The sequence below is a fragment of the Erythrolamprus reginae genome, chromosome Z (assembly GCF_031021105.1).
Source record: "Erythrolamprus reginae isolate rEryReg1 chromosome Z, rEryReg1.hap1, whole genome shotgun sequence".
In the NCBI taxonomy this organism is placed as follows: domain Eukaryota; kingdom Metazoa; phylum Chordata; class Lepidosauria; order Squamata; family Dipsadidae; genus Erythrolamprus; species Erythrolamprus reginae.
The window spans coordinates 100,242,774-100,262,520 of record NC_091963.1 but is presented as its reverse complement, the minus strand read 5'-3'; the positions used below and the strand labels follow the sequence as shown (position 1 = coordinate 100,262,520).

General features: G+C 40.6%; 1 protein-coding gene across 2 annotated transcripts in view; it reads right to left on the bottom strand.

Moving 5' to 3' along the window:
• NMT1 (N-myristoyltransferase 1) overlaps window positions 1–19,747 on the bottom strand; it is a 45,058-nt gene that overhangs the window by 10,899 nt on the left and 14,412 nt on the right. For both annotated transcript variants that reach the window (XM_070727985.1, XM_070727986.1), the window contains exons 2-6: window positions 18,171–18,279; window positions 17,567–17,711; window positions 16,590–16,708; window positions 4,426–4,517; window positions 239–355 (exon numbers count right to left, since the gene is read on the bottom strand). In XM_070727985.1, coding sequence (XP_070584086.1) covers window positions 239–355; window positions 4,426–4,517; window positions 16,590–16,708; window positions 17,567–17,711; window positions 18,171–18,279 — 582 coding nt within the window. The remainder of the gene's footprint in view (window positions 1–238; window positions 356–4,425; window positions 4,518–16,589; window positions 16,709–17,566; window positions 17,712–18,170; window positions 18,280–19,747) is intronic.

Below are 19,747 nucleotides of genomic sequence, written 5' to 3'. Positions count from 1 at the left end.
TGGAATTCAAACCTTCCACAAAGTCTTGCTTATTTACTCCACAATGATACCTGCAACAAGAACTTGAAAAGCACTCTATAAAAGCACAGACTCCTAATTTGAAAGAATACAATGTAAGTTTAACTTTTTTTTTGTTCAACTTCAAGCTCCAATCAACTCTCACCAAGGAAGAAAAGAAGGGAGGGTGGGAAGGAGGGAGGCAGTTGGGAAATGGGTCATACACAGAGACTGGACTTACGTTTCATATATGAGGATAGCAGCAGGAATCGCACTAATGAAGCCAACCAACTTCTTGCTGGAGATCACCCTGACACCACAATGCCATTGGGGAAGCCAGCCTGGAGGACGCAAAGCCCTGGAGAAAATCCACAATGTTGTAAAATAAAATGTTTTTGATTCAAGAACCTGCGGTATGTCACCATATAACCGAAGACATTTACAGTGGCCAAAGGATGGAGCTATGTATGCCAGCATTAGGGAGACAAAGGAAATTTTATCAGTGTGAATATCATAGGAAAGAGAACCGTTAAGCATTTAATAACACAATACAAACTTCCTTGTCAAAAAATTGTTTCACTTGTCTACTTTTCATTCATAAGGATTCCCTGCATGAATTAAAGGCAAGTCTATAAAAGGAACTATGGGCTAAAATTGCATGGCACTTGCAAAACACAAATAGAAGACTACTTTTTTTTCATGGGAAATCAACTGTGTTTCCAAAGTGATGAGGGATAAGGCAGCCTCTTCCTCAAAGGCCCAACATGAAAGCTAAAGTGGCTAGTAACGGAAAGATGGGTCAGTCTTGCTTCTCGAGTCCATTGCAGCAGAGAAAAGAACATGTCTTCCTTCATAACCAATAATAAAACTGAGTGAAATGGAGCAAGAAGAACAAGCTGTTTACTTCCTCACCGATCCATTCACTTGGCTGGACAAAAATCCCAAATTACTGAATGCCAAGGCTGCCAGATAAGAGAACAAATGCAGTACTAACACAAGGTCTTATTCCAATAGCCATTTTGATTCAACCCTAGCTAATACATCCATAGTAAGTATGCTAAAAACAAATCATGGGCCCTAAGAAAGCTGCCAATAAGGGATTTCCCTGTCTGAAAGAGGTAACATTTTGAACAATGGAGCTTGCATTTATATTCGTTTTTCTTCTGGCTAGCTAATTTATGTGAACTAACAATAATAAGCTTAGGTTGTCTGCTATCTAAAGAAGGACTACCTTATTGGCAGGATCTCCCCTAAGCTTTAAAATCTCACGTCTTCACCTGCATCTTTAATAAATCACTAGAGATCTACAATTTTCCTTCCTGCTTCAAATGCTGTACTATCATCCCAGTGCCAAAGAAATCCTCCATCAGAGAACTGAATGGCTTCAGACAGGTTGTTCTATAGTTATGAAGATCTTTCAAAGATTAGTGCTCGGCCACGTGAGAACAATCATGGATCTGTTGTTAGATCTCCTGCAATTTGCCTACTGAGCAAATCGATCGTCAAATAAGATGACTCTACACTACATCCTACAACATCTTGAATCTACAAGGACCTATGCAAGGGTCCTCTCTTTGTAGACTTTAGTTTAGCATTCAATACTATCATTCCAGATATTCTTCTAACTAAACTAGCTGGCTGTACCTGACCACACATATAACTGGATCATAAGCTTCCTAACAGAAAGGAAGCAACAGGTGAAGCTAGGCAAAATAAACATCAGATACCTGTATAATTAGCACAGGAGCCTCACAGAACTGTGTGCTCTCTCCTTTTCTTTCTATACACCAATGACCGCATCTCAAAAGATCCCTCTTTTAAAGTACTCAAGTTTGCAGATGATACATAGAAACATAGAAACATAGACGTCTGACGGCAGAAAAAGACCTCATGGTCCATTTAGTCTGCCCTTATACTATTTTCTGTATTTTATCTTAGGATGGATATATGTTTATCCCAGGCATGTTTAAATTTAGTTACTGTGCATTTACAACAATACAACAATACAATACAACAGTGATTGGTCCCATTCAAGACAATGATGAATTTGCACAGACAGGATGAGGTTGAACAACTAGCCTTGTGGTGCAAGCAGAACAATCTTGAATTGAATATACTCAAAACCAAAGAAATGATGGTGGATTTTAGAAGAAAATCTCCTATGCTATCACTTCTTACAATACTAAACAACACAGTATCAGCAGGAGAATCCCTCAAATTTCTAGGTTGTATCATATCTCAAGACTTAAAATAGACACCTAACATCAAAAACATAATAAAAAAACCTCAACAAAGAATGTTCTTTCTGTGCAAACTCAGAAAGCTCAAACTATCCAAAGAACTGTTGATTCAGACCTCAGTTCTACAGAATTGAGTCTGTCATCAACACCTCCATAATTGTCTGGTTTGGCTCTGCAACCAAACAAGGCAGACACAGACTTCAACCAATAATCAGAACTGCAGAAAAAACAATTGCTACCAACCTGCCCTCCATTGAGTGTACTGTATGAGTCAAAAAGAGGCAAGAAAATATTTAGTGACCCTGAAATCCTGGACATAAATTGTTTCAACTTCTACCCTCAAAAAGATGCTACAGTACACCACTGCACACCAAAAGCAGTGCACACTAGACACACAACAACAGTTTTTTCCATGAATGCCAGACTGTATTACTATTATTCTTCTCTTCTTTTCTAGTATCTATCTCTTCTCACTTATTACTATTACCAGTGGTGGGCCGTCCCTGGAATGGGAGGGAATGCCACTCCAGTAGGAAAAATAGAGCTGAGCATGCATCTCCAGCAAAAATGGAGCTGCGTGAGCAGCTCTAGCTTACCAGTAGCCATTCACGGAAGCAACTGGGTAGATTCTGGCGATTTTCAATGTTTTTTTTTAAAAAAACCCCAGTGAAAATCACCAAAATCTCACTCGGAAGAAGACACATGAAATTTTGGTTATTGTGCATGCGCAGCAGCCAAATATCACTGCAGTCCTGAAAGCCCCTGCCAGCAACAGACTGCGGTGGCACCGGGCTCTGGCCACCCGGCCTGCTGCCGACACCACAGAAGAGGGCGAAGAAGCATTAGCCCTACATGGCATCAGACCAGAATACCTCCGGGACCACTTTCTGCCGCACGAATCCCAGCAGCCAATCAGGTCCCACAGAGTTGGCCTTCTCCGGGTCCTGTCGACTAAACAATGTCGTTTGGGGGGACCCAGGGGAAGAGCCTTTTCTGTGGCAGCCCTGGCCCTCTGGAATCAACTATCCCCGGAGATTCGAATTGCCCCTACTCTTCCCACCTTCTGCAAGATGTTGAAGACCTATCTATGTCACCAGGCATGGGGGGAATAACTATCTTACCTCCCTAGGCATTCTGATAGTGCCGGGACATAGCGGCCATTCACTAACTATAACCATGTTGCTTGCATCTTTCAATTATATTGTTTTTATTTGTTTTCTAATACTGGCATGATTAGATAGCTTATTAGTAAACTTGACTATCATTAAATGTTATTTATTTTTATTATTGATGAATGCATTTTATTTTCCTTATGTACACTGTGAGCATATATACCTCAGGCAAATCCCTTGTGTGTCCAATCACACTTGCCCAATAAAGAATTATATTCTATTTTCCCACCAAGTCAATTTAAATTTATTTATTTATTTAATTCAATTTTTATGCCGCCCTTCTCCTTAGACTTAGGGCGGCTTACAACATGTTAGCAATAGTGCTTCTTAACAGAGCCAGCCTATTGCCCCCACAATCCAGGTCCTCATTTTACCCACCTCGGAAGGATGGAAGGCTGAGTCAACCTTGAGCTGGTGATGAGATTTGAACCGCTGACTTACAGATCTACAGTCAGCTTCAGTGGCCTGCAGTACAGCACTCTACCTGCTGCGCCACCCCGGCTCATTGAACATAGAAGGGAAATATTCCACTACCTAATACATTAATATGAGCAGTTCTTCTTAGTGGGCCCTTTTGTCACACAGAAGAAAGAAATAATTGACTTGTCAAATGTTTACCTGAAAAAAACATAGCTGATCATTCAACGTATGCAAGGACTCCCAAAACAAAACTTCATCATAGTTTTCTGATATTTATTTGAAATACTATAAATTGTCTGTTCCTTATTTTTCTAATGTTTTCCTTTCACATTATTCATGTGTAGCACATTGAACTAAATTACTTTGCCAGAAGCAGCATTTCCACCTATGAATCTGTAAATGCAGACTTGCCTCGTATATGCTAACTATTCAGGAATAGGTAACATGTCAAGATGAACACAATAAATCTACTCCCCAGCACTTGGAGAAAACCTGTTATATTTGTTGAAAGGAAGTAATTTATCTTTATTGTTTTCTGTACAAGAAAGAAAAATGGGCAAACACCTCTGAGATATTGAAGAAAAACTATAACTCACCACAGGAGAAATTCAGGGGAATAATCAAACCTAAACATGTTGTCATCATCTTCCACGTAGTTTTCATTCAGGAGAGTATACAGTTCCTTCAGCTAAAGAAAGTAAAAAGGAGAAGAATAATCTGCTTAAGGAAGCAAAGCCTTCTCTATTAAGACAAAAAAGGGCATCTGATGATTATTAAAAGTTCATTGTGGGGAAAACAACCAACATACTATGGCAGATTTAGATATAGTTATAAGAAAATTTTGCTTCTGTCAATGGATTTTAGCAAATTATTTTTATCCAATTCTAGTGAAGCAATAAAACCTACAGATTTACAGCACAATTTGTACATAAAGTTTTAAACCAGTCTTGAAAGGACCAGTTTTTAAATTATAATAGTATAAATCAATAATGGCTCTAAGATAAAGAGGTATTTCATATTCTTAACACATGAGATTCTGAGTTAAACTGTGAAACAAATGAGAAGAATATGAAGAGAAACCCAAAGACAGCAGAATCAAGCGAGCGAGCCAAGCTAAACACTAAGAAATGAAATTGCAAAACAATTATGCTAAAGATGCTCTCACAAAGTCAATAAAAGAAAAATAAATCTTTTTAGGAAGATTTCTGAAGGTGGCTGGGAAAGAGAAGAGGAAGTATAGTTGAACAAAAAAAGAGGGTCTAATGCAGACAAGAAGAAAAGGGGTGCTGGTCTTACCTGATACACCTCTTCTCATCAGGTGAAACCATCTGAGTGGATGAGGACTGGGTCTGTTACTTTTTGCTGGGTCCGCCCTCCTAGGACCCAGCTTTGACAAGGCCAAAGAAGCAGACTCTAGGTGGCTATCAACAGTCAAATAGAGGTTTCCCTTCCTGCAACCTCCTAAAAAGGGTGGATGCCAGCAACTTAGCCCCAAGGAAATTGCAACAACCAGCAGGGAAACACGGCAACAACGCCAGTTCAAGAAAACGAGGAGTAAATAGTAACAGACCTCTGAAGGGCAGGACTGAATGATGGCTCCACCTGATGAGAAGAGGCGTATCAGTAAGACCAACGCCCCTTCTGCATCATGGGTTGAGCCATCATTCAAGATGGGACCTATCAAAGCCACAGAGTTCCTAGGATGGGCCAAGACCAAGTCCAATTCATTGAGACTCCTCATGGACCTGCTGCACATCCTTATGGTCAAAGGCTGCATCTGCCGACGTGAACTTGTCAATCTTGTAGTAGTGGATGAACTGAGGAGATGTCCGAGTCACTGCTCAACAAACCTCTGCCAAGGAAGCCGCTGATGTTGCTGCACTGCACATGGAGTGGGCCGTAATCCCCAACAACCATGGCAGAGCTGATAAGATTGTATGCTTTAGCAATAATCCCATGAACCCAATGGCCAATAGTAGTGGCGGATACCTTCTGACCCAAGTAATGCAACAAGAAGGCCACCAGAAGTCCTCGGTCTTGTGGAAATGGCACGTCCTATTGATATACACTGCTCAAAATAAATAAATAAAAGGAATACTTAAACAACACAATATAACTCCAAGTAAACCAAACTTCTGTGAAATCAAACTGTCCACTTAGGAAGCAACACTGATTGACAATCAAATTCACATGCTGATGTGCACATTCAACTTTGTACAGAACAAAGTATTCAATGAGAATATTTCATTCATTCATATCTAGGATGTGTTATTTGAGTGTTTCCTTTATTTTTTTGAGCAGTATTGGAGAGACCTTGGCAGTGTGTGTCAAAGTCTCTCCAACAGATGACATGGGTTAGAGCAAAAGAAAGGCAGAAATAGCTCCTGAACACTATGAAAAATGGAATTAAACTTTGGAATGAACAAAGGATCTAATCTGAGAACAACATGATCCAAATGAAAAATACGTAAGTCTTTCCAGACAGAAAGTGCAGGGAGCTTGGATATCCTGCGAGCCAACATGATCACCAATAGAAAGGCAACCGTGTAGGGGAAATACTGGAGGGTAGTCAATCGAAGCGGTTCATAAGGAGGCCCTGTCAGAGACTACAACATCCTGGGAAGATCCCAGGTCGAGTAGATGGAGATTCGACATCCCTCACAAAAACCAGTGAATTGTGGGGAATTGCCCCAGAAAGTCCACCTGATCACAAGAAACGACAGATGACCGGGCCACCACCCGATGGCAGAGATTGTTGGGGAAAAACCCATGGCCAACCCTTGCTGAAGGAATTTCAGTACTTTGGAAGAGATATGTGAATAGGTGAAAGACCCTCTGATGCACACCCGGAGTAGAAGGATTTCCATGTCACGGTGTAGATCTGTTCCATGGAGGGCTGATGAGATGCCTGTATGGTTAGGATGACGTCTGGGTCATAGTCCTGCTGCCTCGAAGTGTGCCACTCAACTGCCAGGCAGTCAGTTGGTACCACTGGGGATCTGGACATATCAGTGGCCGCTGGCTGAGTGATGACTCATTCACCGGTATCTGCCATGGTAGATACACAGGCAGGGTCTTCAGGTCCGCAAACTACGTCTAACAGGATAACCTCCGCTCATTGTTCCAGCAGCTTCTGAATGACTTGTGTCAGAATTGGCAATGGGGGGGGGGGAGTATACAGAAGGCCGGCCAGCCAGTTCCCTCTGAGGGTGTTCAACCCCTTTGCTCCCTGGGATGGGAACCAAGATAAAATTCTCAAGAGCTGGAAGTTCTCTGGGGTTGCAATTAGGCCGACCTGCAGATGGCTGAAGTGGCTCTTGATGTCAAGAAGAGGAACAGATGCAGGCGCCACTCTGCATGGTCCACCTCTGTCCGACTAATCGAGTCTGCTTAGGTATTGGAAACCCCAGAGATATGGTCCACAGAAAAGACGAGAAGGTGCTTCTCTGCCCACTGCCCCAGTTTGAGCGCCTCCTGCATCAGCTTCTGCTAACAGGTGCCGCCCTGCCAATTGACATGGGCCTTGATGGTGGTATTGTCCATGAGGACTAGGACATGACAGCCTGTTAAGAGATGCTGGAGTGTTTGAGGGCCAAAAACAAAGCCCAAAACTCCAGCCAGTTGATCGAGGCTATGGACTTCAGCTGCGACTAGTGGCTCTGAACCATTTGTATCTTTGAGTGAGCACCCAAGCCAGTGAGACTTGTGTCTATAGTGATAACCATCCTGGGTGGGTCCTGGAAAGGGCATCCCTGGGAAATTGCTGATGAGTGCTATGAGGAGAGGGAGCAGCGAACATCAAATATAGTTTCCTGATTGTCGAGATCTGATTTCCTGCAGTACTGATCAGGACTATGATGATGACCACTATTGTCAGGTCTGAGCAGAGGCCTCTGAGAGCTGAGTGGAAGGGAATTTCCCAAAAATTGAAGACATGCAGCGAGGCCCTGTTGTACCACCGCTGTGGTCAGGGTCTGGAAATTGGTTGGATCTAAAGAGATCTGTGCAGAAGGGCCTGGACCCACTGCCAGTTGGACCCCAAGATTGTAGGAAGCTTGAGGGACCTGAGCAATGGAGAGGTTGGCTCATCCCCAAGGGTCTGTAGAGCTCTGATAGAGAGCTGGATTGTCCAAGGACAGAAGCTCTGATGATGGGCGAGCTGTCATCTGGTCAACCTCAAAACTTCTGGAAGCCTGGTCTGCAGCCGCATTGCAATTTTTTTTCAGGACTTTGTCCATGCAGCATTCAACCCCCTCTATAGCCTTAGGGTCATTCCATGTCAAGTGATTTTTACCTCTATATTTTTAATTCTTTTGAGATTTTGTTATTTAGTAATAGTGTGTCACAGAAATGCAAAATGTGAAGAAAAAAAATTCTATATTCCATCCATCTTTTAATTGATTTCAAAGTTTGGAAAAAGTGCAAATTTCGGTGTTGCCTGCCTTTACATTTCTTCTCATAACTTAGGCTAGAAAAAAGATAAATACACACCATTCTACTCAGAACTGTACAGGCTTTCACCAGATATGTCACAAAAGTATCTTCATTAATATTTTATCCATGCTAACGCAAACACAAAATTTTAAAATGCATTTCCAAAAAAAGTTTAAGTTAAAAATGTCCAAAAATGCATCTGTGCCTGCTATGCTCCTTGCCACATGTGTACCAAAATTCAAGTTGGGATTATGATGGAATCATATTTAAAAATATAACTATTAAAGAGTGCCAATTCAAAAATCTTGAATTCAAATCTGTTCAGCCTGTGGTCTAAAAGTGTGGTGTCTATATTTACCAAATAATCCATGATTTTTAGATATTACTGTATTATTTTATTATGTTACAGCTTATATAAGCAGGAGAGGACAGAGAAAGGTTTGTTAGGGCTCATATTAATATTTTTAATTAATATTAATATAATTAATATATACATATATATTATATTTATATATTAATATTATTAAACATTAAATCATTTTGAAGAGGCTATGGTAGATAATATAACTTATAAACAGTGGATATCTGTTGATAGATGTACTTTTGACACTGTTTTTAGAAATGCAGAAGATTTTCTAGAATGTTTTTGTGAACGGCTGATAGTCCTTAAGAAACACTCATTTATAGCTCGCCAACAGTCTAACTACTACAATCACCTCAAAGAAAGCATCAAACATAATGAGGCAGTAATAAGCTTAGACTTTTCAGAGAACTATTCCTTTGTTGTTCCGGATGAAGCAGTCATTTCAGTGGAACAATGAACAAGCAACTGTGCACCCATTTGCGATCTATTACAATGAGAATGGAGAAATAAAATACAAAAGTGTAGTTATGATATCTAAGTGCTTACTTCATGATTCAACAGCTGTTCATTTGTTCCAAAAAAATTGATGTTAGTGATAAAAACGGACAAAACGTACAGTTTGAGTAAGGTCTACTACTTCTCGGATGGCTCTTCTGCACAGTATAAAACCAGGGAAAAAATTATAAATGTATGCCATCACAAGAAAGATTTTGGAGTGAAAGCTGAATGGCACTTTTTTGCCACTGCTCATGGCAAAGGTGTATGTGAGGGTTTAGGAGGCACAGCAATGTTCCCTCTAATTTTTTCCCGATGTGGGCGGAAAAGTATAGTGTCTGAGCGACAGTCCCTTTGGGACTGGGTGGCATAGATGTGTGTGTGTGTGTGTGTGTGTGTGTGTGTATAAATAAATAAATAAATAATAAAAAAATCCCCTTCTTTTTTAATTAAAAGAAATTAATAATAAAACAAAACCAAAATCTATTACTATTATTACTATCTTCTCCTCTTTTTCCATCCCTGTCTCCTCCCCCCTTGTGTGTGTGTGTGTGTGTGAACTCTTGAACCATTTCCAATAACAGGTGAGCTATTGGAAATGGTTCAAGAGTTCTCTCTCTCTCACACACACACACACACACACACACACACACAAGGCTGGTTTTTTTTTCTCTGTTATTATTTGGGTGCTTTTTACCATATGCTTTAAATCAAAAGTCATTTCTCTCTCTTTCTCCCCCTCTTGCTCTCTCTCTCTTTTTCTCACTTTCTCTCTCCCTCTCTTTCTATCTCTTTCCCCCTCTTGCTCGCTCTCTCTCGTTTTCTTTCTCTTACTCTTTCTTTCTTTCTTTCTTTCTATCTTTCTTTCTATCTCTCTTTCTTTCTTTCTCTTCTCTCTCTTGCTATCTCTCTCCCCCCCTTTCTCTCTCTCTCTCTCTCTTTCTCACTTACTTTCTCTCTCCCTCTCTCTCTGTCAGCGAGGGGGCTGCGAGAGCGCTTTCTCCGAGCACTTTGGGAACGCCTGCCCTGCCTCTACTGCAGCCGGGACGAAAGTGCTACCAGCAAAGGGGTTGCGAGAGGGGCGGGGCGGGCATTCCCGAAGCGCACGGAGAAAGCCCTCTCTCGCAGCCCCAAGGCAGGAGGTGGCGGAGGAGCAGAGGGGGTGGATCGGGCAGGCGGGGGGCAGGGCCGAGAGGCCAGGGGTGCGAGGGGGCTGGAGGCACCGTGGGGAGGCAGGGGCGGCCACGGCTCCCTTTCCTCCTACTGCCGGCACCTCCACGCCCCCCCCCCCGGGCTGGCAGGGGGATGGGGAGCGCGCACCCGTGAAAAAGGGGGCACGGGGGTATTTGGGGGGGGCACGCACGTGCACAGCTTACGGGGAACGCTGAGGCACAGTGAAATGTCTTGCAGCTCGAGCTAGCCTCCAGAGGCAATATTCTGACCAAATCTTAACACCCATGCAACTTTTCAAATGGAGTTCATGTATTGTACAAACCAGGACAACGAAGAGGAGGAGAGTTCGTTAAACATTTATTACAGGAAGCAGAACACATCAAAGGGACTCAGCAATACCACACTTTCATTCCATGTAGTGAAACAGAAATAAAAACAAGATTTTTTTCATTCAGCAATGACAGTGAAGTGCATGAAGTGGTAGAAGGTGGTACAAGATTGACAATGGGTGACATAACTGGTTATGTGACCCGTGAATATGATCGGCGCTGGTGGCTGGCTACTGTACTCTTCAAAGATTGTGAAAATAAAGAAGTAGAATTGACTTTTTTGCATCCTTCTGGTCCAGTGCCATCCTTTGTGTAACCAAGAAAACTAGACATTTTAAAAGTTAACAAAAATCAGATATTAACTCAGATGGAGCTGAACACCATGACAGGCCGTACATTCTTTGGCACAAAAGGAAATGGACATTGTTAGTAAGTGCTTATGGACAAGATTACATTTCATCCACTAGAAGGAACAAATTGATGATAAAAGACCAGTTTAAAAACATACCTTTGTTTGATTAGTTCACATTTTATCGAGGATTTAACTACTGTACTATTCTTCATAAATGGCATGTTTAGTGATATACCGTATATACTCGAGTTTAAGTCAACCCGATTATAAGCCGGGCACCTATTTTTGCCACAAAACTGGGAAAACTTATTGACTCGAGTATAAGTCTAGGGTGGAAAATGCAGTGGCTATTGGTAACTTGTAAAAATGGAAACCAATAAAATTACATTAATTGAGGCATCAGTAGATTAGATAAGATGGATGGATGGATGGATGATAAATAGATGATAGATAGAAAGGATAGATAGATGATAGACAGACAGACAGACAGACAGATATAGCTAAAAAATAAAATAAAATAAACCGGCCAGATCCCTTTCTCCCCATCGTGCCCAGCCAAAAAGCAATTTTTCAGATGCTCTCCTTTGGCGTCTTGCGAGCGCACAAATTATTTATCACTGAAGGGACCTTTTTCCCCTCAACCCGCCAGAGGAAGTGTGGGCAGAGGAAGGCAAACGGGAGAGGGAGCCCCCTTCGCTACAGATGAGATAGACAGACCCCTTTCCCCCCACACCGAGCTCTACCCACACACACACACACACCTCCACCGAGCGTAAGAGAGGCGGAGAGCTCCTTGGGACAAGCGAGGCAGGCGAGCAGTGGCTCCCCAGGAGCGCACAAACTTTTTACAGAGCTTCTTCTTCTCTCCTCGAGGCGAAGCAGCTGGACACTGCACTGCAGAAGCTGTCCAGGCGGAGCAGCCATGGACGATGCAGCCGCCTGGGATTTGAGCCTCAGAGAGGCGGAGAGGCTCCTCAGTACAATGGGGAGCTCGCTCAGCATGATAGGCCCCATAGCCTTGGCCAACTTGCTCAGTTCCAGGCGCCCTGACCAGAAACCACCTCCTGCCGCCTGCCTCACCTGCTGCGTTCTTCCCCAAGGCGGCTGCAGTATCCGTGGCTGCTCCGCCCGGACAGCTTCTGCAGTGCATCATCCAGCTGCTTCGCCTCGAGGAGAAGAAGCTCCGCAGAAAGTTTGTGTGCTCTTGGGGAGCCGCTGCTCGCCTGCCTCACTTGTCCCGAGGAGCCTCTCCACCTCTCTTACGCTCGAATCCCAGAACGGCTCGGTGGAGATGTGTGCGGTGGGGGGGGGGGGAGCTCGGTGGAGGGGAATGCTAAGTGGCAGAATTGGCAACAGCAGCTGGGCTTCTCTATCTCTCTCCCCCTTTGCCTAGTCCCCAGCCAGGGATTGCGGCAGCTTGCTTTTTGGCTGGGCACAATGGGGAAAAAGGGGTCTGTCTGTCTGTCTATCTATCATCTGCAGTGAGGCGGCTTCCTCTCCCGTTTGCCTCCCTCTTCCCGCACTTCCTCTGGTGGGGTGAGGGAAAAAAAAGTCCCTTCAGTGAGAAATAATTTGCGCGCTCGCAAGAGTGGAGCGTCTGAAGAGTCCCTGCCGGCACTTGGGCCATCGCAGTGCCCGAGCGCCATCAATGACTCAAGTATAAGTTGAGGTCAGATTTTTCAGCACATTTTTGGTGCTGAAAAACTCCACTTATACTTGAGTATATATGGTAATAAAAATTGTTACATGTATAAATAGGTGTTAACAATATGGTGCTTTTAATCTTGTTTTTAACATATAATTAGGATGAGACTGAATTTAGAAAATCACCTTTTTTCTTTCGGTTTGGTTCAATGTATTCAGGTTGAAAATGCTGAGCAACTTGTATTATGATTATTAAGATGTATTTATTCTGGCACTTACGGTATTTGTTTTTTGTGTTTCTTTATTGTTGCATACAAATGTTGAATTCAATAAGTTGTAATTTGAAAAGAAAAAAGGAAGAAACACAAATATAAAATCATATGATTCAAGGCTTAATTTTGTTTTGTTTTTTTAAATGATGGGGTTAGGGTCCCAAGTTGAATCCCTGAAAAAATATAACCAAGAACACAAGTAACACACATGCATTTTTCAGAATTTTAAAACATATGTTTTTTTCACAATTGTACATCAAAATTTTGAATTTTATTTCTCCAAAACAAAGTATAAAGAAACATAGTCTTGTGACATATCAAGTGAAGACCAGTACTGTTGTACTGAGAAAAATGATGCCTCTCCCACCTCTTTATCTTAATTCTAGCCCAAGATATGATGAAAAATATAAAGCATACCAGGCCAAAATTCACACTTTTTCAAAACTTTAGAAATCTGTAAAAATTAACTGAAGAAAAAAATTCAAAACTTTTAACTTGTAATTAACTAAAGTAGTATTTCATGGGGGGAAGCTAAAGACATCAGGTAAAAACAAAATTCATATTTGGATCACTTGCTATGGAATGACCCCTTACAGCTTTTGGGTTTTATGGGAAGGATTCTCCCTAGATGACTGGAATTATTGGGGAGATCCTCTTCTGGGGTGAGGCAATTGCTCTTGTGCCACCACTTGCCCCCAGGTTTATCAGAGGGATTTCTTTGTGCATATTGAATCCAACCCCACGAGTAAGTAGTTTTTAGGCAGAAGAAATCATTTTTGTTTGTTTGTGTATGTAATTTTTTTTTATTTTTTCCCCTCTCCAAATACATCCATACAATGCAATATACCATCTGTTTTTGGTACAATAAAAGGCAATATAATATTAGTACATCATATACAGTATAAGTTCTTAATTCATCTATTTAATTTCAGTATCAATCACTTCTCTTCACTGCCAAGTTTCTAATTTTGTCATCCAGGTATACCAATTATTTTCTAGTTATATTTCACCATTAATATTCCTTCATGTATTTAATACAAACAATATCTCTAACATGTCAAATGTTAAGCCATAGTACCTCTTTCTTCTCTATATACATTTTTCTCAAAAAGCTAATAACCCTTATATAACCTTTATTATTAACCATTAAAAAGAACAAGTAGAAACAAATTTCAAACTTATCGCACTCCCTCTTAGTAATACAATGTTTACTAATTCCACATTTAAATTTAACTCCAAACCTAAATAACATTCAACCCCATAATAATTAATTCATATCTTCCAATTATCAAACCTTCCTCATCTTCCTTTTAATAGAACATTTTATCAGTAACTTTAATTTCTATATTTATTCCAATCCCAATTAACATTAAATCCATTAACATTTAAAATTTCTCTCTGCAATCATTTTAATTTCTTTCATAACTTGCCAACTCCCGTGCCTCTGCTCACATCTTCTCCCTTAGTGCTGAAGTTAGTATCAACCATTTTCAGATTTCTTTATTATTTCACCCCCATCAGTTTCCTCTACTGTATCATTAATTGAAACTAGACGATCCATATAATTCGTATTAATCTATCCAATTTCAATCTTAACATTAGTAATGTAGTAATCTATCCAATTTCAATCTTAATATTTTTCCATCTCCATAGGTTACTTCTATTTCCACCAACTGTTGATCCAATTCTGTAACATTTACTTCTCCAGTTCTATATTTAATCACTTTGTTGCCATCATTGCTGAAAGTTTCCTTTAAATCCATGGCTTCCTGTAATTCTCCACATTTAAATTATAAGCTCAATACTGTCCCTTATTGAAAATTTACATTCTTTAATACTTCTGTGAAGATCATTCTACAAATCCTTTATCTCATGCATTTCCATCTCTTCAATCTCTGCAAAAGCAACTTTCCGAGCCTTCTAAACAAGAAAATTTTCAACAGCCTAAAACATCACTTCCAGCATTTCTTCCGCAGGAATCATTATGTTATTTTTAGTATAAAGTAGCTTTATATTTTTTTCAAAGTTCATTTAAAATTCAAATTCAGTATTCACAATGTTTTCTTTCATTTGTTCTTTATCACCAGTTGCATGTCAACACTCCAGTTAGTTTCTTTCTCCAAGGGCACAGGTCTTTCCCCCCACACAAATCACGACTAGACAGACCTCAATTCAAATCTCACAGAACAAGTCTTCCATCAGCAGATGGCACCATCACTTAAAGACCAAATTCCTTTAATTTTTATTTCAGAAGCAGGGGGGAAAATTAAGCTTCCATTTTTAAAGTTCTTTTTAAATCCACATTGTCAGTCCCAAAGAAAAACAAAGCATTGACCTGGGTTTTAGCTATAACTTTCTAAGCCTTTTCAGTAATAACTGAACATTTCTGATGTTGATTAGCCACTTCTGCCCTTTTCTCTTTATCTTTAACTTTCAAATCCAAAAGAACTGTTCTTTAAAAAGATTTCCCTCTGGCAAAATAACTCACCATATTTGGAATGCTGTCTTTCTCTTCCTCCTCCAGCACAAAACTTTATAGTCCTTTTCTTTCCAGATGACTTCCAACTTTCAATTCAATTCTTTCTGTTACATAGCTGCTGCAGCTAAGGCGACAAAAGCCGCTTCACACTGCTGCAGATAGAGGCTCTCCATGGGGTATGCCAACCCCAAAACGGATTACCCGCCAAGTCCTCTTCTTCACCTCTCCTTCAAGGAGGATCTGGGCTGATTAAAAAAGAATCAGTACCCCCGGGCGACGGGAATTCGAGATTCCCCCGCAAGATCGTGGTGAGCTCTGTGTCACTGCAGCAGTTGACCACATCCCTCTCCAGGTAGAAGGAATCCTTGATAAGGCACAAAATGGCCACCGGAGCTACAATCAGTTGAAAGGAAGGCACAAAATGGCGACCATTCTTAGAGTTGTAAAGGAGCACCCAAAATGGTTGCTGCAATAGGCTGAAGAAATGACAGGCTAGAGGGGAGTGAAAGGCAGCTGGTACCAAAATAGCACTGGCCCCTGAAATTAGTGGATACCAGTGGGAATGGCTTGGCTACCCTGGCAGTGGCAAGAGACAGAGCGAGTGGGGAGGTGATTGGGGAACATGCTGGTTTGGTGACAAGAGCCAGAACAGAAGACAAGCCAGACAGCTATCGTCGCTGCCCCAGCTAGTTAATTTGACAGGTCAGAAAGAGCTCCATCCCATGCAATGGTCCAGGCATGCCTGCATGGCTAAAATCGAGGTCCAGGAAGCCTGGCCGTGGCAGGAGCCGAGGCTCAACTGAAAACAGCCCAGTGCCTTGGGCAACAGAGGGATAGGGGAAAGCACTCACAGTGTCAAAAGCTAGTGCAAAGTCAAGCCAAGAAATCCAACGATAATCAGCATTTGGGAAGGGAGTTGAATAGCCATGTCCGTTCATTATGGGGACAGAGTCAAAGCTGGGTCCTAGGAGGGCGGATCCAGCAAAAAGTAACAGATTTAGTCCTCATTCTGATTGGACGAGGACAACCCATCCTGAATGATGGCTCCACCCATGATTACTAATAAAATGGTTGAGAGTTCAATTTAAAATAATAGGATGCTAAAGTTGATGCTAGAAGAAGTGATGAAACATCATAATAGCAGAAGAGGGGTGAGGGGAGGCAATAATTTTAAAAAGAAACTTAAAGGATGGTTAGTTCTGCCTCATCCCTACTCACCACACCTCGATCCCCCAGGTCCAGGGCATCCCACATAAAGCCCTGAGGCAAGGTATAGGGCTCCTGACGGATGTTGTCCTTGTCTGGCTCAACAGGTCCATGAGTATTTACTACTTCACCTGGGAGAACGGAAACAAGAATGAAAGCAAGTCGTCTCTATACATGAGAATTCACTCTCCAAGAAACATTCCTAGTCTTGCCTAGTCAGTCTTTATGTCTGAACTCACAAACTGCTTTACTACCTTTTGCTTGGGTAGCTCCAATTGTTCATGCTTCTGATTCCTATGGCACTATTGCTACAGGACAGCCTTAGAAGAGAATATTTACAGCTCAAGGTTGAACAGCCTTGTCCCTACTAGTCCATCTTTTATTCTTTTTTTTCAGTCTATTTCTAATCAGTTCCTGGATTTGGATCAGTATTGCTTCTAATTTGATTCTTCTTCTGCCTCTCAATGATGCATGAAAGACATGAATGTACAGGTAGCCCTTGATTTATGACCGCAATTGGGACCAGATTTCTTGTTATTAAATTGTTAATAGCAGTTTAAGTCAAGATACCGTGTTTTACAACATTTTTGTAGTGACCATTAAATGAATCACTGTGATCATAAAGCAAACACCAGAATCATTAATGTGAACGCAATCTTTTGAATGCGCATTTTTTGCCCCAAAAAATCTGGCAAAAATGTGCAAATAGTAGACATGAGCTGTTGTGTGACTACACAACAGCTCAAAGAGGTGAGCCACCTCCCAAGCACCTGATGTGCAGTCTTGAGATGGTATATGTATATGGTACATTTTACAATAGCCAGAAATGCTTGAGGGCCATAAAGCACCATTTTTGGGGTGACTGTAATTTTCAATAGTCATTAAGTGACCAGTCATAAGTCAAGAGTTATGTGTACAATTTGCATGTGCTTTATTTTCCTTAAAACAGAAAGAAGGGAAAAAGAAAAAGACCCTCTTTTCATACCTACCTAACTTGGGCACAGGCTGTGTATCCCAGAACTGATAGCTGCGTTTAGTGGCTTCTTCCATGGTCTTAGCAGGCCCTTGTCCTACAGAGAAGAGCTCAATGGCTTTTTGAATCTCCTGCATCCTTTCTGCTGGCAGTGAATTCACCTTTATATGAACCAAATGTAGAAAAAATAATACTGACCAGCCTTCATTATTTGTCCTTTTGTCCTTTGAGAAAACTTAAACAATTCTCTCTTTTTTGGAGGGGGGAATATCCTGTTTTCTCTTCTAAAGACTACATAAAATGCATATGTTCTCCCTTTACACCTCTACCTATTCTGAACAAGAGCAAGAAATATTGCAGGATCAATCACAAACTCTCCCAAGAAACCACTTCCCCCAAGAAATAGCTGCTAATTTATATCACTGTTGGTAAATAGACCAGACAGATTAGAATTACTCCAACTGAAGAACATAAGCAGCTTCAGTTTGGATTCTTAGCACTTCTAGTTGCACATATACCCAGAAGTAAATATGATAAGCACTATGCACCAGTATTTGCATATGCAGGTATGAAGGTTTGGAGAAATTCAACACAATAATCTATTGAAAAAGTGTTCTTACCTTTGCAGATTGATCTTGGACCAGATCAAATTGCTCCCCCTTTTCTTTCTTCCGTTTCTGTTTCTTTTTCTTCTTTTTACACACACTTTCATCTGTTGAGCTTAATCCACTGAAAAACAAAGGGAACACAAGAAACAAACCTAAGATATTCACTTAATATCTCAGGATTTTGAGATTGCAGGTGGAAAGGAGAAGATTCAAGAGGTTTAAGGTTGTTAATCATACAACTTTGGATAGTCTTAAGATGCTCAGAGAAACTATTGCTAGGAATTAAACCATGGTTTTCATATACTATCATATATTATCATATTTCATATATTATCATATTTTCAAATATAGAATCAGAATTAAAAAGAACCATTTAGTCACCAAGTCCTAAATTAATTTCTTGCATGAATCTAAATTAAAGCATTCAAAACACATGGCTATTTTGCCTCTGTGAATGACAGCACAACCCTTTCCGGCTAACTGCTTCCACTGTAAAGCTGTTCCTATTGATAGGAACACTTTCCTAATACTTAACTGGAATTTTCATTCTTTCTAATTTTCTGACCATCCATTCTGTCCTTTCCTGAGCATGTTTTAATTTGCCTGAATCCTGTGATTTGCTAGGACTGAACAAAAAATATCTCTGTGAGGGAGATGGGTGGTTCATATAAATGATAAATAGATAAATAAATCAAAATAAAATAAAATGGAGTTCAGCCAATGCAGAATAATGCAGAATTATTAATTCTGTGATTTGAAATCTAGACTTTTAAATTAAATATATTAACCATACTTAATAAGCCTAAAATTGCATTTGCATTTTTGCAGCCATTCTATAATGTTGACTCATAATCAGTTTGCAATAAATTTCTATTCTAAAAATATCTTCATTAATTCTCTTGCCAAGCCAACACCCTCATTCTTACCATGCCTATGAATTTTATTTCTGTTTCCTAAGCAAATATTTCTCTGTTTCCAGCCTTTTTCTCTAATTTATTAAGATTTTTTAAAATATAGTTACCCTAACCAAATTTAGGCCATTTGCAAATCTGAGCAACATTCCCTCCAGCTCTTCATACAATCCTCTAGAGTGAATCCCATGATTTGCTACTCTAGTTTGAAGATAACCTTAGGCAAGTATTCTCCTAAGGTTATTAACATCCTTACAGTTCTCATACTATTCATAATATCCTTAACTGGCTTACTAATATGCAAATATCAACTGCATTTCATTGGCTTTCAAATCAGAATCAGTTTCTACTGGATTGAAAGATTGCCCAAAAATCCACAAAAGTGAGTTCCTGACACTCTGGATGCGGTTACCATCTTGTTTTCAGCTTCTTTTTTAAAAGGTGTGTGGTGGGGGAGATTTTTTGCCACTGCATCTGCACACATCTACATGGTACGGGAGGAAGCGAATTGGCAGCGAGGTAAGTTAGAACCCCTCTTTGAACATAGATATTATGGCCAAATATAATCAACGTCTCATGGTAAAAGATGAGGTAATCAAAGGAATATGTTGGACTGGCTTTTTGTCCTATGAATGGAATGACTGGAATTAAATTACCTGTTGCATACAATTAGTAACT